At 30.5% G+C, this 17,043-nt stretch overlaps 3 protein-coding genes across 5 annotated transcripts; 1 reads left to right on the top strand and 2 right to left on the bottom strand.

Moving 5' to 3' along the window:
- The first annotated feature begins 1,602 nt into the window (after positions 1 to 1,602).
- On the top strand, positions 1,603 to 3,889 carry LOC145000352 (keratinocyte-associated-like protein). Of its 2 annotated transcripts, none has more exons than XM_078959558.1 (5): positions 1,603 to 1,699; positions 2,213 to 2,371; positions 3,014 to 3,065; positions 3,202 to 3,268; positions 3,394 to 3,889. In XM_078959558.1, the coding sequence occupies exons 2-5, from the start codon at positions 2,216 to 2,218 to the stop codon at positions 3,482 to 3,484; spliced, it is 366 nt and encodes a 121-aa protein (XP_078815684.1). In that variant the 5' UTR covers positions 1,603 to 1,699; positions 2,213 to 2,215; the 3' UTR covers positions 3,485 to 3,889. The 2 variants fall into 2 exon arrangements, with proteins under 2 accessions (XP_078815684.1, XP_078815685.1); XM_078959559.1 differs by lacking the exon at positions 1,603 to 1,699 and adding an exon at positions 1,718 to 1,913.
- LOC145000351 (beta-ketoacyl-[acyl-carrier-protein] synthase III A, chloroplastic-like) lies at positions 3,778 to 6,939 on the bottom strand. Its single transcript, XM_078959556.1, has 8 exons — positions 6,483 to 6,939; positions 5,668 to 5,816; positions 5,449 to 5,585; positions 5,234 to 5,339; positions 5,031 to 5,149; positions 4,869 to 4,933; positions 4,516 to 4,738; positions 3,778 to 4,168 (listed from the first exon to the last, which is right to left on the bottom strand). Exons 1-8 carry the CDS (start codon positions 6,665 to 6,667, stop codon positions 3,947 to 3,949), a joined length of 1,206 nt encoding a protein of 401 aa, XP_078815682.1. The 5' UTR covers positions 6,668 to 6,939; the 3' UTR covers positions 3,778 to 3,946.
- A 6,155-nt stretch (positions 6,940 to 13,094) lies between these two features.
- APPR6 (Tetratricopeptide repeat (TPR)-like superfamily protein) lies at positions 13,095 to 15,503 on the bottom strand. Of its 2 annotated transcripts, none has more exons than XM_078959554.1 (2): positions 15,316 to 15,503; positions 13,095 to 14,993 (listed from the first exon to the last, which is right to left on the bottom strand). In XM_078959554.1, exons 1-2 carry the CDS (start codon positions 15,316 to 15,318, stop codon positions 13,527 to 13,529), a joined length of 1,470 nt encoding a protein of 489 aa, XP_078815680.1. In that variant the 5' UTR covers positions 15,319 to 15,503; the 3' UTR covers positions 13,095 to 13,526. The 2 variants fall into 2 exon arrangements, with proteins under 2 accessions (XP_078815680.1, XP_078815681.1); XM_078959555.1 differs by having other exon boundaries at positions 15,321 to 15,503.
- Between the last annotated feature and the right edge of the window lie 1,540 nt (positions 15,504 to 17,043).

Genomic DNA, 17,043 nt, shown 5'->3' with positions numbered 1-17,043 from the left:
GATGTTGAGTATTTATTTGGATGAAAAAAGATATGGTCAAAACCTTGGAAGAGAAGATTTTTAGGAGTTTGTTTAATTTTTAATATTATTTTATTAATGATTAGTTGTACAATTAGCTTAATGATTTGGACGTCTTAAAAAAATATTATTATTTTATTCAATCTATTTTTTGAAATAGTGGGATTTGTTTTATAAGATAGTATATATATATATATATATATATATATATATATATATATATATATATATATATATATATATATATATATATATATATATATATATATATATATATATATATATGCTAGCCGTTTTACCCGCGCAAAGCGGCGGACGACAAATAATTTGTTTCGACAATGAATTTCTTTTCGATGGAGAATGATTATTTTCAATTCAATCATTAGTTTGTTTTAGGAAAAATGTCATATTAAAAATAAAAAAAACTAATGAAATGACCAAATTATAGGATGTTGAGTATTTATTTGGATGAAAAAAGATTTGGTCAAAACCTTGGAAGAGAAGATTTTTAGGAGTTTGTTTAATTCTTAATATTATTTTATTAGTGATTAGTTGTAGAATTAGGTTAATGATTTAGACGTCTTAAAAAAATATTATTATTTTATTCAATCTATTTTTAAAAATAATGAGATTTGTTTTATAAGATAGTATATATATATATATATATATCTTTACTATCTTATAAAACAAATCTCATGATTTTTAAAAATAGATATTGGATATTGCAATTATCAATTATATTTAGGAGCATTAGTTAATATTTACTACCGCATTAAATTACAAAATTGAAACGTTGCTTTAATGGTACTTTATTAGATATTTTTAACAATTAACATAATTGCATAACTAGTTTCTTTACTAATCGTTAAAATTACCAGATGTGATATCTCTTATCTGTAAATCTTACAAAAAAAATAATAGAATTTGACGTATACTATAGTACCAACTATAGTTGATATACTATACGATTTAGAGGGAAAAAATTGATATCATACCATTTTTATCTCTATTTAAATTCAGTACTGTTGCATTCCTGTCGGTAAAATACTAATTCTAAAAAAAAAAAAATTAAGTAATTAAAGTCATGTTTGGTGTTTTTGGATAGCTCCTAAATGTGAGTGGATGATCCTTGTGAATCATTAAAAATCTGCGAGCCAAACACATTGAAATATCTCAATCTTTAAATATTCCTCTAAAAACTTTGAATAAGTTTAATCATTGAAAAAAAAAAAATCAGTATATGAACCTAATTGAAATATTTAGAAAATACAAATATTATTGACGGATCAACGGCCCATTTATTTTGGATACCCTTGTGTGGCCCTTAAAAAGCTAATTGAAATATTTAGAAAATCATTGAAAAAAAATCAGTATATGAATAAGTTTACAATTATTATCTTTAAATATTCCTCTAAAAACATTGAATAAGTTTAATCATTGAAAAAAAAAAAAAAAAAAAAAAGAATCAGTATATGAACTAATTGATATATTTAGAAAATACAAATATTATTTTCGGATCAACGGCCCATTTATTTTGGATTGTGTGGCCCTTAACAAGCTAATAGCCAACTGATCTGTAGCCCATTTAGGCCCCCCTTTAAACCTTCCCCATTGTTGTCGTTCACCAAACGACGGTGGTCACCGGGACATAAATCAGCGTCGGATTCATCATTTTCAAAAGGTTTGCTCCGGATCCTTCCTTTTGTCTCTTGTTTGATTCACTAAAAACCTAATATCTTGTTGATCTTATAATTCGACAAGCTATCATCAAGCATTACAGTTTTAGTTTGGATTATTGTGTTGTGGTTGTTGATATACCGAAGACTTTGGTTGTTTGGTCTTCGTTCCTGCAAAAAACATATGCGATTGCGAGCTGCACTTGTTACGTTTGAAAAGTAGGTGGAAATTTATTTATGGATAGTTTAGCTAAGTTCGCGAACACACTGATCTGTCATGCTGAATATTATGCTTCATCTCCAACAAATGTTTGGTTAATAGTCTTCTTGATCTAAATGACGATACTAGTTTTGTCCTTGAAAAGTGAAATTGAGCTCTTGAAACTGCTCCTTGGTGCTGTATGTTTGAAGTAGCTTCCGATTTTGTAATAATTATTGTTTTATAATTTATAACAACTGTGATTTGGGACAAACAGGTTCTAATGATATTTGTTTTTTGTTGTTTTAATGCTTTGAAGCCAATGGCCGAAGCTGGGAATTCAATGCTCTATTCTCTTCTTCTCTTTGTTGTTACTCTCTCACTGCAAGAAATGTATAGAGGGAAGTTAGCATCATCAGAACTGTTCACCATACTTGGAGGATTCACCAGTTCACTTGTGTTTCTTTTCTTACTAACTGTGAGTTCAGTCTTATCTGTCAACACTTTTATGCATTTGAAAATCTTTTGTAATTTGCAATGATGCATCCATGCACTAATTCATATGTTGGAGCTCTTTGATAAGGGCGAAATCGTGGATTTGATTTTTGTTTTTGTTTGGTTTCAAACACCTAAATGAATATGGTGACATAACCATTGCCTTTCATTGGATTTGTGCAACAATAGTCTTCATGCTCAATTGCTCATGTAGCTGGTTTTGTGATCTCTTTTTGATAATGAAATAATAAATTGTTTGTTAATCTTGTTTGACATGATGAATGGTGTTTTTAGCTATCCTGATAGAAGCCAATAGTCACACTATAGATTCATTTACCCAATATTTCAAATTTTCAACTCTTTTAGCATTCTCTTTAGTCATATTCTTTCATAAATCCCTTCAAACATTGCCTGCATTTTATCCACTTGGCAATTTTGGTCCCTTTACTCTCTTTCGTGTTATGAGTGTCCAACTTTGATATTACATAATTAATCAAAACTTGCACTTTAACTTGCTTACATTACTTATTTTGCTTCCAAAACATACTCACAAATGTGAATATAAATTCTTACCACATAATTGATGATGATAAAGTACTTAACTTTGTCTTTCCCCTTTTTACAGTTCATTGGAAATTTCCAAGAAACTTCTGGGGTCAAAACTGGATGGGGTGCAGGTGAGTTGATCAGCAATGTACTTTCATCTTTTTACTGATAAAAAATAAAGCACATTGCTATTAATGGTAAAGAAATGTAATTATGTTATTACTATGGGTAAATAAAACTTCATGATTTTTTTTTTTTTATGTGCAGTTATTCTAGCTGAAGCTGTTGCTCTTGTTGCTGCTGGCACTGTGCATCGAGTTTGTATAACAACTTGGTAGCTTATCTTACTTATTTTTTTAATTTTTATAAAGATATTAATCCTCTTATCAGTAACAAGTAATAAATCAAATACAAATTATTTGTTGAAATTGATATGAATTTTTTTTTATCTTTACACAGCTTTTTGTTCTCGGCTGCGATATTGTACGAGGTAAACCAGATTTCAGGGGTTATGGCTTCAAAAAGTGAATCCAAAGGTCGAAGGCATTAATCTGAAAACATGTTTTTGTTTTGGTTGTATCCTTTGAAGTAAAAGATGATGATATGATAGATATAATATGTTAGACCAATTTATACTAGACTTTATGCTCTCTTTTTTTTTTTAATATGGATCATGGTAAAAGACTAAGAGTATGCTCATTTTAACAAGACTTGAATTTCATGCATATTATTTTCAACTGTTTTTACTTTTGATTTATTATTATTATAATGGATACAATATTTTAGACTATGCTCATCTTTGGAATGAATGAAATATGACACGGAATGGAACCTCAAAGTATATTATGTTTAAAAACCCCTCAACTCTTCTTCACCATTAAACAACATAACTACAATAGAAAATTCAAACCCAAAAAAGAATAAACTGAAAAAAAAAATTAAAAAAAAAAAAAAAGACACATTATAACAAGTGAAGCATATAAAATGTTGTTATAAGTTGAATATGTGAGTTTTAGTTCCATCTAATAATAGCAGAACCCCATGTAAGACCAGCCCCAAATCCTGCAGTAGCAATTGTTTCCCCGGATTTGATTTTCCCGCTCCGCACCGCTTCATCTAACGCCAACGGAATCGAGGCCGCGCTCGTGTTTCCGTAGTTTGCCAAGTTCGATATCACTCGTTCCGTCGGGATTTCTAAACGCGTTGCAACCCCATCAAGGATTCTCTGGTTCGCCTGCATAATTAATGATGAGGGCATTTACGTCTTTTACATTCACAACAAATTTTTAAATTTCAAAGCCAATCCCCAAAATTACAATCCCAGTCCCATGAGAAGGGCAAGTCCCTTTCCATCTTTTTTGGGGGGGGGGGGGGGGGATAAATAAATAATGAGCTTAATGGGTTAAGCACTTAATCTCAACAACTATACATGGTTGTTTCCTTTTGACTTAATGGGTTGAGAAAAAACAACCTACCTATTTTTTTTCCCCTCGCATCAAAAGTGATGAATATCGTGAATTCTTTTTTGGGAATGTAAGGGCAAAATGGTCATTTAGTCTCATTCAGACGGTTTATTTATACCTGATGGAGCAATAACCAATCAATGCTAGACCGAGTCAACCCGGAATTTTGTAGAGCCAACTCGATTGATTGTGGGACCACCCGACACGCAAACTTAAACACCTCTTTACCATTCATTTGAACATGTGAATAAGACGAACTCTTTGGAGGAAATCCTGGGATTGAGCCATTTGTACCAAATAAATCCTCTGTTTCATTCTCTTTGATGCTTGCATTTAAATGTCTGAAAAAAAAAAAAAACAATATGTTTTATTTCTTCACCAACAATTGACAATGGGCAAATAGGTAATTTTGGTTTGAACTATTGTTATAATAAATATATTCAATCATGAAAATTTTCATGGAGGAAGAACCTGTTGCCTTCACCATCACTGTGCAAATCAAAACCAAACATCCCATCTTCCTCACTTTCACACGCCTGCAAAAGTTGCAACAATTAATCTCACATAACAATATTTTAAAATAAAATTTTAAAAAAAAAAAAGTAAATTTACTTTCACATGATATAATATAACCTGAAGTAATACAGCACCAGCAGCATCACCAAATAAAATACAAGTCCCTCTATCTGTCCAATCAACATAACGAGACAAAGCATCTGCTCCAATCACAAGCACATTTCTAAATCCACCACCTACATTTAAAATCTTATAAAAATTATGAAAACATTGAAGTATATTTAATTTAATTAAAAAAAAAAAAAAGAATGGAAAATAACCTCGGATATAACAAGAAGCTGAAACTAGACCCAATATAAATCCACTACAAGCAGCTGTAAGATCAAAAGCCAATGGATTCCCCTTACACCCAAGTCCTGCTTGTATCTGACACATGAAAAACAATGAATCATGAAATTCTCTACACAAAAACACCTAAGATTCATTTTTTTTTTTTTTCCTACTTTTTTGAGATTAAAGTTTGATGAAGCAAGACCTGAGGTGCACTACCAAAAAGATCATCAGGGGTTGATGTGCATAACAGGACTAAATCCACATCATCAGGATCAACATCTGCCATTTCTAGGGCTTTCTTAGCTGCCTCAATAGCCAATCCTGTCATTCTATCTTTTCCTGTTTATGAACAATTGAGATTAACATCAACTTCATGGGAAACTTGAAAAAACAAATGAGGACAAATTTGTAAATAACCAACCTGTAAGAACTCGGCGATTACGGATTCCAGTTCGAACAGATATCCATTCATCATTTGTGTCAACAATTTTAGAAAGATCATCATTAGAAACTTGAAGATTAGGTACAGAAGAACCACATCCAACTAACTTACAACCCTTTCCAACTACCCTGAAAAAAGAATAAGAGAATCTTACCTTTTATAATATTTTCAATGACCAAATATATCAAAGTTACTTGAATACAAATCAATGATATCAACTTCTTATATAGTATAATAAAGATTTACAAGGAAGGCAAAACAGAGTTTGCAAGAAACTTAGACATTTATTCCCATGTATTACACAATCAAATGCTAAAATGCACATTTTGATGCAATGATCTGATAAAAAGCTCTCTGATTTTCCTCCTTAATTATTGCAAACCCCTTTCATGCACCAAGATCACCCTTTTATACATTAATCATGGTGTGAAAGCAAGCGCCAAACACTTATGTTATTCTTTTTTGTGGAAAAAAAAAAAGACTATTCTTTCAGCAACCCTGATTAGTGTATAAAAGGGTGAACAAACGTACTTATGCTGTTTTACACATCATATATATAGAATCCCCCTATCAACGAACAGAATAGCATGTATCTTCAGTGATTCGACATTCAAAATCTATGGAAAAAGAGGAACCTGCAGAATGAACAACACACACAGACACACAACAAACAACACAGCAAATAAACAAATACCTACAAAACTTACAAGTACAAGTATAAGGGATTAAGAGGTATTGATATTTGATAAATATGGAATAACCTAAAAATAATTCAATTATAAGAGAAGAAGTACCTAGGGGAGCGAGATTCAGAAGGGGAGAGCTTTTCAGCACCATTAGCAGTACTGGCGCAGGATACCCTCCTGGAAATTCGATCAGGGGAATGAAACCCAGATCGAAAAATGGTTATAGATGGAAATATCCTCGTTCGATCAAGATGAGGAACTGTAGGAGTGAAACCCCAGGATGCATTTGCCATTAACCCAGCAAATAAACAGAATCTGCGATAGATTTATGAGAAGAAAACTGGAAATCGTTTAGTTTTTTGAGCTAATTACTGTTGTTGATGGAACAATGAGGATGTTAGATGGTAATATAGAGGCCATAGATGAGCATGCACGAAGGTGGTGTTTTTGGAATTTCTGGTTGAGCTGATGGTGTTGGTGTGTATGCTGGGTTTTCTTCTTGAACAATTTTTCGGAGTAGTCGAAGCACACCCAAATAAATGTTTTCTCCTTTTTTGACTTGTTGATCTTTTAAGGCAAATGGCGATTTATGAGTTGAGCATTATACTTTTCAAGTGTTATTATTTTGAGCAACCAAGTTTCTTTCTTGTCAGTTTTAGGTCTTTTCTTTGATAAATATTTTTTTTTCTCAAGATCATAAGCATGGCAATCGTAGCAATATAAAAGAAATTAAGATTTTTGAATGATGTTGTAAATTATGTAGCATATTGTTTTTAATTATTTAACATAATAAACTTATAGGTTTCTATCAAGTTTTAGTAAATTTTACATAAATGAAAAGTTTATCATGGTTAACAAAATAAGTTGCATTCATTTGTTAAGATGGCTTGTATTTTTTAGCAATTAAATTGTATTTGATATGGAAAAAGATGCATATTTGATAGTATTATTATGTCGCATACAAAAATATAACCATCGTTTTTAATGTATTATATCTAGCATTGATTTTGGAAGTTTTGTATAAAAACAATCAAGTATCATCTTAACACACATCTCTTGAGTTTCATGTGGAAAGCATGGAGAACTTTATAAATTCAAATAAATATATAAACCATCTTTGTTATTTGTTAGAAAATCGGGATATATAATTTCTTGGATCAATGAGAGTTGTGAAACGCTTTCAGATTAAAGCATTTCGAGTGTACACTCGAGAATCTCTAATCGAATAAAACTCATTGTTTTCTAGAATGGAGAATAAAGAAGATGTTATGAAGAAGAAGAAGAAGTGTACCAAAAACTAATTTTCGAAATTGATTATATAACAAGAATCCAACCACTTGTCTTAAACTGTCAAATGATAGTTTTATGTCCCAAAACTGTCTAAATCCGGGTCTGAAATATGGATCACAAAACCGGATGTCTTTACATAAAATACGGTCTAAAATGTCGACCCCATCCAGGGGCTCTGCCCCTTGGACCCCACTCCCAGGGATGCTGCCCCCGGATCCCCGTCAATTCAGGGGATTTGCCCTTAAATAGCAGTCTACTTTTAATACAGACAAACTTTAAAAAATGTGCACTTCGTACCATCCTAATTTGTTCAATAATTATCAAAGTGACATTGATCAACAAATTAATCTCATTACATATCAATAATAATCACATTACACTTAAATAATATTAGTGATATAAAATCACCAACATTATTTTCCATCTAATACTTGTAACAAGAATGATATCATTTATTTCATTCGCCTTTCAAAGTTTGTGAATAAATCTTATAGATGTGCAGATAAAATACATTGGTTACGATGAATTCACATACTTGGTTTTCAATATTAGTTAAATGTTCATTTAGTAAAATACTAAGAATGCAGTTTAGTTTAATATTGAAACGATCCATCTCCTTAGGTGACTTGTAGAGAAATATATAAGAATAGAAACATAAACCTCCATATAATGTTCATCGACCTAGAAAAGACGTACAATTATGTATCTCATGAGGTAATTTTGAGGACCTTAGAAGCTAGAGGGCTCCCTAATAGATATGTCATGGTTGTACATGATATGCATTGTCAGATTACGACTTTGTTCGGGCCCTTGTCAGAGCACACAGTTGTTCCTAGTAAAAATTGGGCTCCATCAGGGTTCGCCCTTCTCTCCATATATTTTTTACTGATCTTGGACCAGGTGTCTTACTAGCCAAATGGATGTTAAAGTTAGAAGATAAAAGGCTACAAATCAACACTGTTAAGCTGAGTTCCTTTAGTTCCATTTTAGTGGGGATAGAAAGGATAAAGGAGTGGATGTAACTGTATGTGAGCAAGCTCTTCACCCAAATGAGAGATTTAAGTATTTAGAGTCTATGGTTCACAAAGAATGGGGTGTCGGGGTAGATGTCATCCATCGTAATAAGGCGGCCAGTTAAAATTGAGGATGACCTCAGGTGTCTTGTGTGATAGACCATTAAAATTGAAGGATAAATTTTATAGGGTAGCATTAGACATGTCATGTTGTATGATCTAAATATTGCGTGAGCAAAAAGGATCATGAGAAAAAGATGGAAGTAGCAAAAATAAGAATGATGAGGAAGACATGCAATAGAACTTTGCTAGACGGTATCTCGAATGAGGCTATTAGAAAATTTGTTGGGAGTGACAATGATCAATAAGAAATTGAGGAAACGACACTTCATGTAGTATTAACATATACAAATAATACTAGTATCAACAACAATAAGGAGGATTAAGTCGTTGATGGTAAGAAGAGGAGATGGTTGTCTTAAAAGGAAATGGGGGATAGTGCTAGGTTAGACATGTAAGACTTGGTCATATAAGTATGTTGCTTACTTAGTTTTTTAATATTTATTGTTGATATTTGCTCTCAGTGCATAAACTTATATAAGTTATATAAGTATGTTGCTCACTTTGTTTTTTAAGATTTATTGTTGATATTTGCTCTTAGTGCATAAACTTGTATTATAAGTTATTCCTTTTGTTCTAATGTCCACACTGACTTACTCCCTTTGTTTTTCTTATTTGCATGGCACATGCATGCCTCAAGATTCATTTGTTTGTTTTATGTTTTACATTTTTTTTTGTTACTGTTCACACATATTTGTTATATTTTTTCACACCAACTTACTGTCATTATATAAGTGATAAATAACTATGTGTTATATTTTTTTATTATCTTGAAAATAAAACATGTTTATTGTTTTGAGTATGTCTTTGCTATAGTTTTTTTCAATATATTTTATGATACTGGAGTACTAGTAAATTCCAACATATCATGTTGATATATTTCTAAAATTTATATTGTGAGGGTGACTTCGTTATAATGACGCTAAAATTGGAGGGGTGAAACTATAAATTCCATCAACTTAAATGGCAAAATTTGTCATTATGGGTGTGGGTTAGGTTGGTAGGTTATAGAAAGTAGGAAGTAAGAATTCATACATTCTATCAAATGTTTTCATAAATAGGGTTGTTTTCTATTATTGCTCGTAATAAATATAATTTTTTTTATTGTAGGTGTTAGATTTACCAAGTTAGTAAATTCGTTTATAAGACCTCTTAAACTTTCACCTTTACTATTACCTTATATTATATTTTTTTTTTTCATGTAAAGTGTATTATTCTTACCTGATATTATATTTTATTTAAATAAACATTTAATTTGAGTGCTATTTTAGGAATAATTAGATATATGAACGTAACTAGTCATATATCATTAAAATATGTGTGAATGGAAAATGTAATTACGTATTTACTTGAAACATATTAACGGACCAATATACATGAATCATTTATGTTGTTCCGTATATGGTTTGACTTGGATTAAAAACAAACTTTATATTATAATGACAATGGCATTAAATAGTAAATAAGTTATGTCTTTTATTCAATGTTTGTTTGGTAGTAGTGGCGGAGTTAGAGGTGGTGTTGAGGGTACTACAGTACCCCAAAAAATTATTTTATATATATAAAAAAATATTATTTATAAACATTTTTCATTTTATTATACCCCCAACTAAAGAGATTATAATATGTTTTTTAATATCCGATATTGGATAACTATATATAATATATATTGACAATGTTTATACCTTCATATCGAAATTCCTAGTTCCACAACTGTTTGGTAGGATTTAAACTTTTAATATCCAAATTTTTAAGAGGTTGGAGAAGACACTAAGAGAAAAAATAATGACATATGGTATCTTGAAAAAATAGGGTATTTTTGAAACATACACATATACAACTCTTTTCTTAAAAATTAACAGGTTGTTAATAATTAAAAGACAAAAATTAAAAAGTTATCAAACATGAAAAATTAAAATCTTAACCTCTTAATTAAAAAATTAAAAGGCTATTAAATAGCCCCCAAGTATTTTAAACATTTTCCAAGAGCTTTAATTATTTAATTTTCAATTTTGTTCCATTATTAGTATGAAATATGTATTTTCAAACATGTAGCCGGTTAAATTGAACATAACAAGGAGGTGTTAAACTGACAATTAACTACGAGGTTCCAAGTTCAATTCCTGAAAGAGAAGAAAAAATAATTATTTGCCGTTCAAAAAAAAAAATTTGTTAATAAATATGTAACCGACTTATTAAAAACCAATTCATTAAATAGTATCTTAAACTTTTTAAAACTTTTAATCACGTTTCACATCACATATCCAGCATGGAAAAGAATATAAAAGTTCAAAAACAATGTAACAAATCTACAAATTGATAAGTTTAGAGCTGGTAATGGGTCGATTTGAGTTGGCTTAGATTCAACCCATTTATTAATTAGGTTGAACCCAATCGTTAAGATAATAGGTTGCCATTAGGTTGATCCTTTTATGTAATTCTTAATCCAACCTATTAAATAAATGGGTTAAACCTGGATTAATAAATTTTAAAATAAAAAAAAGTAAATAAATTAACTAAAGATTCTACCGTTTAAAATAGCTCCAAACTTAAATAAAAATTGAAAGTATAATAAAAGCGCAATCTAAATTCACGTATACAAAAAAATGTTCAAATAACATTAAAGATATTTAATTTCGAAATACTTTTGAAGATTGATTAGTATTGTTGGCCAAAGAAAAAAGATAAGAATTAGGATTGTCTTTAAAAAATAATAATAACAATATAACATTGTAATTTATACATTAATATTTAGATTAATACATGATAATATTTAAGTAGTTATTAAATTAAATATATATTAAAGTTAAATGAGTTGGTGGGTTGAAACCGATTTGATAACTTTTATCCAACCCAACCTATTTAATTAAACAGGTTAGACGGATTGACCAATTTAACCTAAATGAGTTGAAAATCTCAACCCAACATGTTAATTTTGGATTGGATTCGAGTTAAGTTGATGAGTTGAATTGATTCTTGTCGGTTCTAAATAGGTTTGAAATAAAATTTAAGATACCATGTGAAACAAATATGAAACTCTAACAATTTATTGCCATTCTAGTATTCTGCCTATTTTTAACTTGTGAAATTGAAATAGATAGACCATTTAATATAAAGAAACTCTAATCATTTAAATAGAGGTCGAAAATAAAATGATGACTTCACGCCTTTTTTGCTTTTTCTTTTACATGTCACATCTCTAAATGGTGCTAATGTCTAATTTGGTTGTACATTTTACAAAGAGTGAGTATAGGGTTTTACATTTCTAAACGGTCTAATGAAATTAAATTGGTTTTTTTATAATTGGTTCAATTAAAATTAACCCATCCGTTTGATATAGTTTTTTTTTTAATTGAAACCGATTTTTTCAGGTTTTCTAAAAAATCCGAACTGACCTGGTTGCTAAATTTAAATAAATAAATAAATAAATCTTTTTACAAAATTTCATTTTCAATAAAACGGAGGCATTTTTTTTAACCAGAACCGGTTTAAAATGGATGTTTGTACACCTCTGAATGAATGTTTGTTTCTTTTCAAAATTGATAAACGATTTTTTTTATTTGAAAGATATGCAAAAACTAATGACTCAATTGGTGGACAAAAGTATATTTTTTATAGTTGAAAATTAAAATCCTAATTTCACCCAAACATCTTTGCCCTATTCACATGTACCACTCCAAATTTCATTAAAATAGCAACTAGAAAATTTTGGTAAATAAATACCCATCGCCATCAATATATAAAATTTTAATAATTTAATGTGCTTGTGTGTATATACAGTCTTAACATTTGCTTTATAATATTCTAACACTTTTTCATGTCATTATATATATGATTCACAAACTAATATATTGAATCCACATGTGAGCTTTATATATGATTATGTGATTTCTCTATAATCATACATAAAATTCACACAATAATACATTGAATTTACATATGAATAATGAATCTGCTCATACATAAAGTTCACCATAACAAAACACACACACACACAAAAATAATAATAATAATAATAAAAATAAAAATAATAAAAAAAATAAAATAAAATCAACATGTTATGATAAGATAATCACATAATTGCATATGAATATGATGTTCACTTGTTCTTGTTCTTGTTTTGGCCCTTACCCCTTATATTTATTAGTTTTTTAAAGCAACCCTAGTACTAATTAATTTTTTGAAATTTTATCACACACATTTTTATAACTTTATCAATCATATTATTTCATAATTACAACCAAATGATTTATTCATTATACAATCACTTTGAACTGATTTTCGTATTAAAACGAAATAAAGTATTTAATTTTTTATATAAATTTGATTAAATTTAATATATATAATATCAAATTGTGACATTCAGCATCCCTAAAAACTAAAAAGACAAATTGTGACATTCAGCATCCCTTGAGTTGGTCCACACTATGTTGCTGTCCAAAAAAACATCATCTGATATATAAATCAGGTACACAACGGCCAATCTGATTGTTGTCATAACAGAGGGGCCCACCAAATTGAATGACAAAATGGAAGCATTCATCTAATCAATTGCATAACATCATCTCATATATATAAATCAGGTACACAACGGCCCATCTGATATATAAATGGAAGCATTCATCTAAATCAGTCTGATATATAAATCAGATACACAACGGCCCATCTGATTGTTGTCATAAGAGAGGGGCCCACCAAATTGAATAACAAAATGGAAGCATTCATCTAATCAATCGCATAATGGCTCTTTTACCAATAAGTTCAATTTCTGTTGTAAAAACTCAAACACATCATCACGCTTTTGATCCAAAAGCAATTTTCTCAACCTCCCAAAAGTCAACCTCGGTGGCCTAATTCCTTTCTCAATCATTTCCTCCATTAACACACAAGCTTCAGAAGCATCTTCATTTTCACACAACCCGTTAATCATAACAGAAAAAGTATGCAAACTAGGAACAAATTGCTTCCCTTTCATATACTTCCAAACTTTTTGTCCCATTTCAATATCACCCGTTTCACAAAACATCTTAATCATCATCGTATACGTATCCGCATCAGGTTCACAAATCTTGATCATCCTTTTGAAAACCTTAAACGCCTCATTACTTTCTTTTCTATCTATCAAATGATTCAAAAGAATGTTACAAGTTCTTGAATTTGGATTCACCTTTTTGCATTCCATTTCGTTTAAAACCCTATACGCGTTTTTAACCTTGTTTACTTTACAAAATGCGCTAATCAACGCGTTGTAAACTGCCACGTCAGCACGGACACCGTTTCTTTCCATTTCAAGAAACGTATCAACAGCATCTTCGATTCGGTTTTCAATCCCGTATGTGTGAATTAAAATACTGTATATGAAGGATGTGGGCCCACAACCGTTATATTCCATGTCTTTTATTATATCGATAGCTTCATCTACCCTACCTGTTTTACACAAAATATCAACCATGATCCCGTATGTGACAATATCAGGGGTACATCCGTCATTTTCCATTTCTTTATAAATCTCTCTTGCTTTAGGCAAATTGGGATCCTTTCCCCACCCTTCGATTAATATACTGTAAGTTTTCTGATCAGGTTTAAATCTTTCTTTCATTGTGTCAAAAATCTCTTGGGCTTTTCTTACGTTTCTTGATTTACATAATGCGCTTAATAAACCATTAAAAGCTGATAAATTTGGAGGGGTGTTGTATTTTTCCATGATATTGAAGGTGTAGATTGCCTCTTCGACTTTTTGTGCTCTTGCATACTTTCTCATAATTATGCAAAAAGTCTCGATGTTGAGCAGGTTTTTGGTTCTCATGGTGTTTATAAGATCCCACATGATTTCATATTGTCTGATTTTGGCTAAAGATTCAATCATGGCATGATAAGCTTTTATAGAATGTTCATAGTTACGTTGCTTACCTGCCCAATCAAAGAATTGATACACCAACATGCCTGCATTTGTGAATCTTTTGAGGACTTGTTCTACTACTTCAGGTGATGGCCTTATACCACTTTGGTCAAGTGCAGTTGCAACTCCTAGCTTTGGACATGACATCATGATTTTGCATATTTGTTTTGTGGGGTCGAATAATATGTCTTTCTTTGTTTCAATCGAGCAGTATGTTCTTCTTCTGGGATGAAAAAGATTTCTGAAACTTGATTTCATAGGACTGGTGAATACTCTGATCATATTGTCGTGGATCACCTACAAGAGTTGGAGACTATCAAACAGCTTTCTTGCATTTAAATTATAACTAAGAGCTTAAAGAGTAAAGAGTATCAAAAGAAGTCCCGAATGGATAATAATAATTGTCATGGGCATTTCATCAAACAGCTTTCATGCATTAATATGATATCATCTCCAAGCCAACAGACTTGCCAGTTGGGCATTTGACATTACAAATTTTGAGTTTAGTCTACAGAAATATGAGCAGTGAAGCTTAAATATCAAACGGTTTGCTTGGTGTACCAAAACTGATGAAAGGGAAAGTAAAAGAATGAAGATTAAATTGAGAGTTCGGACTTGCCATACAGGATTTCGGAGATTGAGACAACGGGATGTACAGGCGAGCAAGTGTGAGAGTGAGTTCGATTCGAGATGCGAAGATGGAGAAGCGGAGACGCGATCGTGGCGGCCGGCGGGAACGAGCCGACGGAGATGAGTTTCGAAGAAGCAGGTTTTAATTTTTAACTACTGTATTTATTTGGAGTTTTTCATAAATTATACTCCGTTAGAAGATCATTTTTAAATAAAAAAGCTTAATATTAAAAGTACTTCTTCGGTTCTTTGTACGTATAATATTAAAGTATATGATATTTTTCTTTCGTCTACATTTCTTTTAAAAAATTTTAGTCCACCAGCAAACCATTTTTTTTTTAATTTCATATATTAAACTTGACTAACATTTGAGGGGATTAAAATTTAAAAGTTTGTGGATTTCAACTTCACAGGTCATATTTGTTTATGTTAGGTTATATACAAGGGAAAACAATGGTCCTATTATGTATTTCGATTTTACCTTTTCAAACAATAAAGTTTTTTTTCGTGCCTTTTAAGGGAATAATGTTATTTTTTACCTATTCATTTGGTCACCTAACATAATACAACCAGTTTCATATGCCATGTATCATTTATGTTTTGTTGACCTGCCTAGTTACACTTAATTATTTGACTTTTTTTTTTTAATACAATTGGTTTCAAATTCCTCTAAGGTGTTAGCTCTTTGAAACAACACGATTGGACTGGTGGGTCTTCTGATAAAAACAATGAATTGATTATTAGCAATGTGAATTTGAGCAGCGAAGCAAGTTTTCTAGACGATGAGGAGTGTTTTACTCAGAGTCAGAATTTCCAATGGGTGCAAGGGAAAGCTGGGGAAGATCGAGTACATGTTATAGTGTATGAAGAACAAGGATGGGTTTCTTTCGGGATTTATGATGGATTTAATGGTCCTGATGCTCCTTATTTTCTCTTATCGAATATGTATCAATGTGTTTATAAACAACTCAAAGGTTTGTTATGGGATGATAAACTTGTTTCATCAAATTCTAATTCTTCAGTGTAATCCCTCCCAACTATTGATTCTCATGTTGATGATAAACTTGAAAGAAATCGGTTTTCGAAGTCTGTTGATCAACAAGAAACTTACCCGTCTGTAACCGAGGATTTTCCATTGCTCATGGAAAACAAAGAGCAAGAATTTAAAGAGTAAAAATCCAGGCTGAATATCTATATCATTTTAAATAATATATACAAAATTGAATAATAGTGTTTTATATATATATATATATATATATATATATATATATATATATATATATATATATATATATATATATATATATATATATATACACACACCAAATTCTTGATTAAGTCACATCGTGAAAAAACATTGTGGCTTTGTCTTTGCTCCTATATATATATATATACACACCAAATTCTTGATTAAGTCACATCGTGAAAAACATTGTGGCTTTGTTTTTGCTCCTAAAACTTAAGGCTTGATATTACCGACATCACGACTTGTCATTTCTCGGATCATTAAAAACATTTGTATTATTGTTAAAATCCCGATCTTGATTTAAGATTTTATGATTTTAAGATTTTATAAGTGAAAAATATATACCGTCCTTACCTTTTTAATTTTATTATATAGCAAAGTTTTAAAAAAAACATCTATTCAACTTGAAATCAAGCATCACAAATTATATTAAGTTATATTAGAACATCATCTTTTGATCAAATCATTTTG

The sequence above is a fragment of the Lactuca saligna genome, chromosome 6, assembly GCF_052625555.1.
Source record: "Lactuca saligna cultivar CGN05327 chromosome 6, ASM5262555v1, whole genome shotgun sequence".
Classification (NCBI taxonomy): domain Eukaryota; kingdom Viridiplantae; phylum Streptophyta; class Magnoliopsida; order Asterales; family Asteraceae; genus Lactuca; species Lactuca saligna.
The sequence above is the reverse complement of the archived record's forward strand: the minus strand, read 5'-3'. Positions and strand labels throughout refer to the sequence as shown.

What these genes read in the sequence shown, in the direction of transcription:
- LOC145000352 (XM_078959558.1), top strand. Translation starts at nt 2,216, where the DNA reads ATGGCCGAAGCTGGGAATTCAATGCTCTATTCTCTTCTTCTCTTTGTT. An exon ending in CAAAACTGGATGGGGTGCAG is followed by an intron (nt 3,066 to 3,201) that starts GTGAGTTGATCA and finishes TTTTATGTGCAG; the next exon opens with TTATTCTAGCTGAAGCTGTT. An exon ending in CGAGTTTGTATAACAACTTG is followed by an intron (nt 3,269 to 3,393) that starts GTAGCTTATCTT and finishes ATCTTTACACAG; the next exon opens with CTTTTTGTTCTCGGCTGCGA.
- LOC145000351 (XM_078959556.1), bottom strand. Translation starts at nt 6,667, where the DNA reads ATGGCAAATGCATCCTGGGGTTTCACTCCTACAGTTCCTCATCTTGAT. An exon ending in CTGGTGCTGTATTACTTCAG is followed by an intron (nt 4,934 to 5,030) that starts GTTATATTATAT and finishes CAACTTTTGCAG; the next exon opens with GCGTGTGAAAGTGAGGAAGA. An exon ending in ATTGGTTATTGCTCCATCAG is followed by an intron (nt 4,169 to 4,515) that starts GTATAAATAAAC and finishes TTAATTATGCAG; the next exon opens with GCGAACCAGAGAATCCTTGA.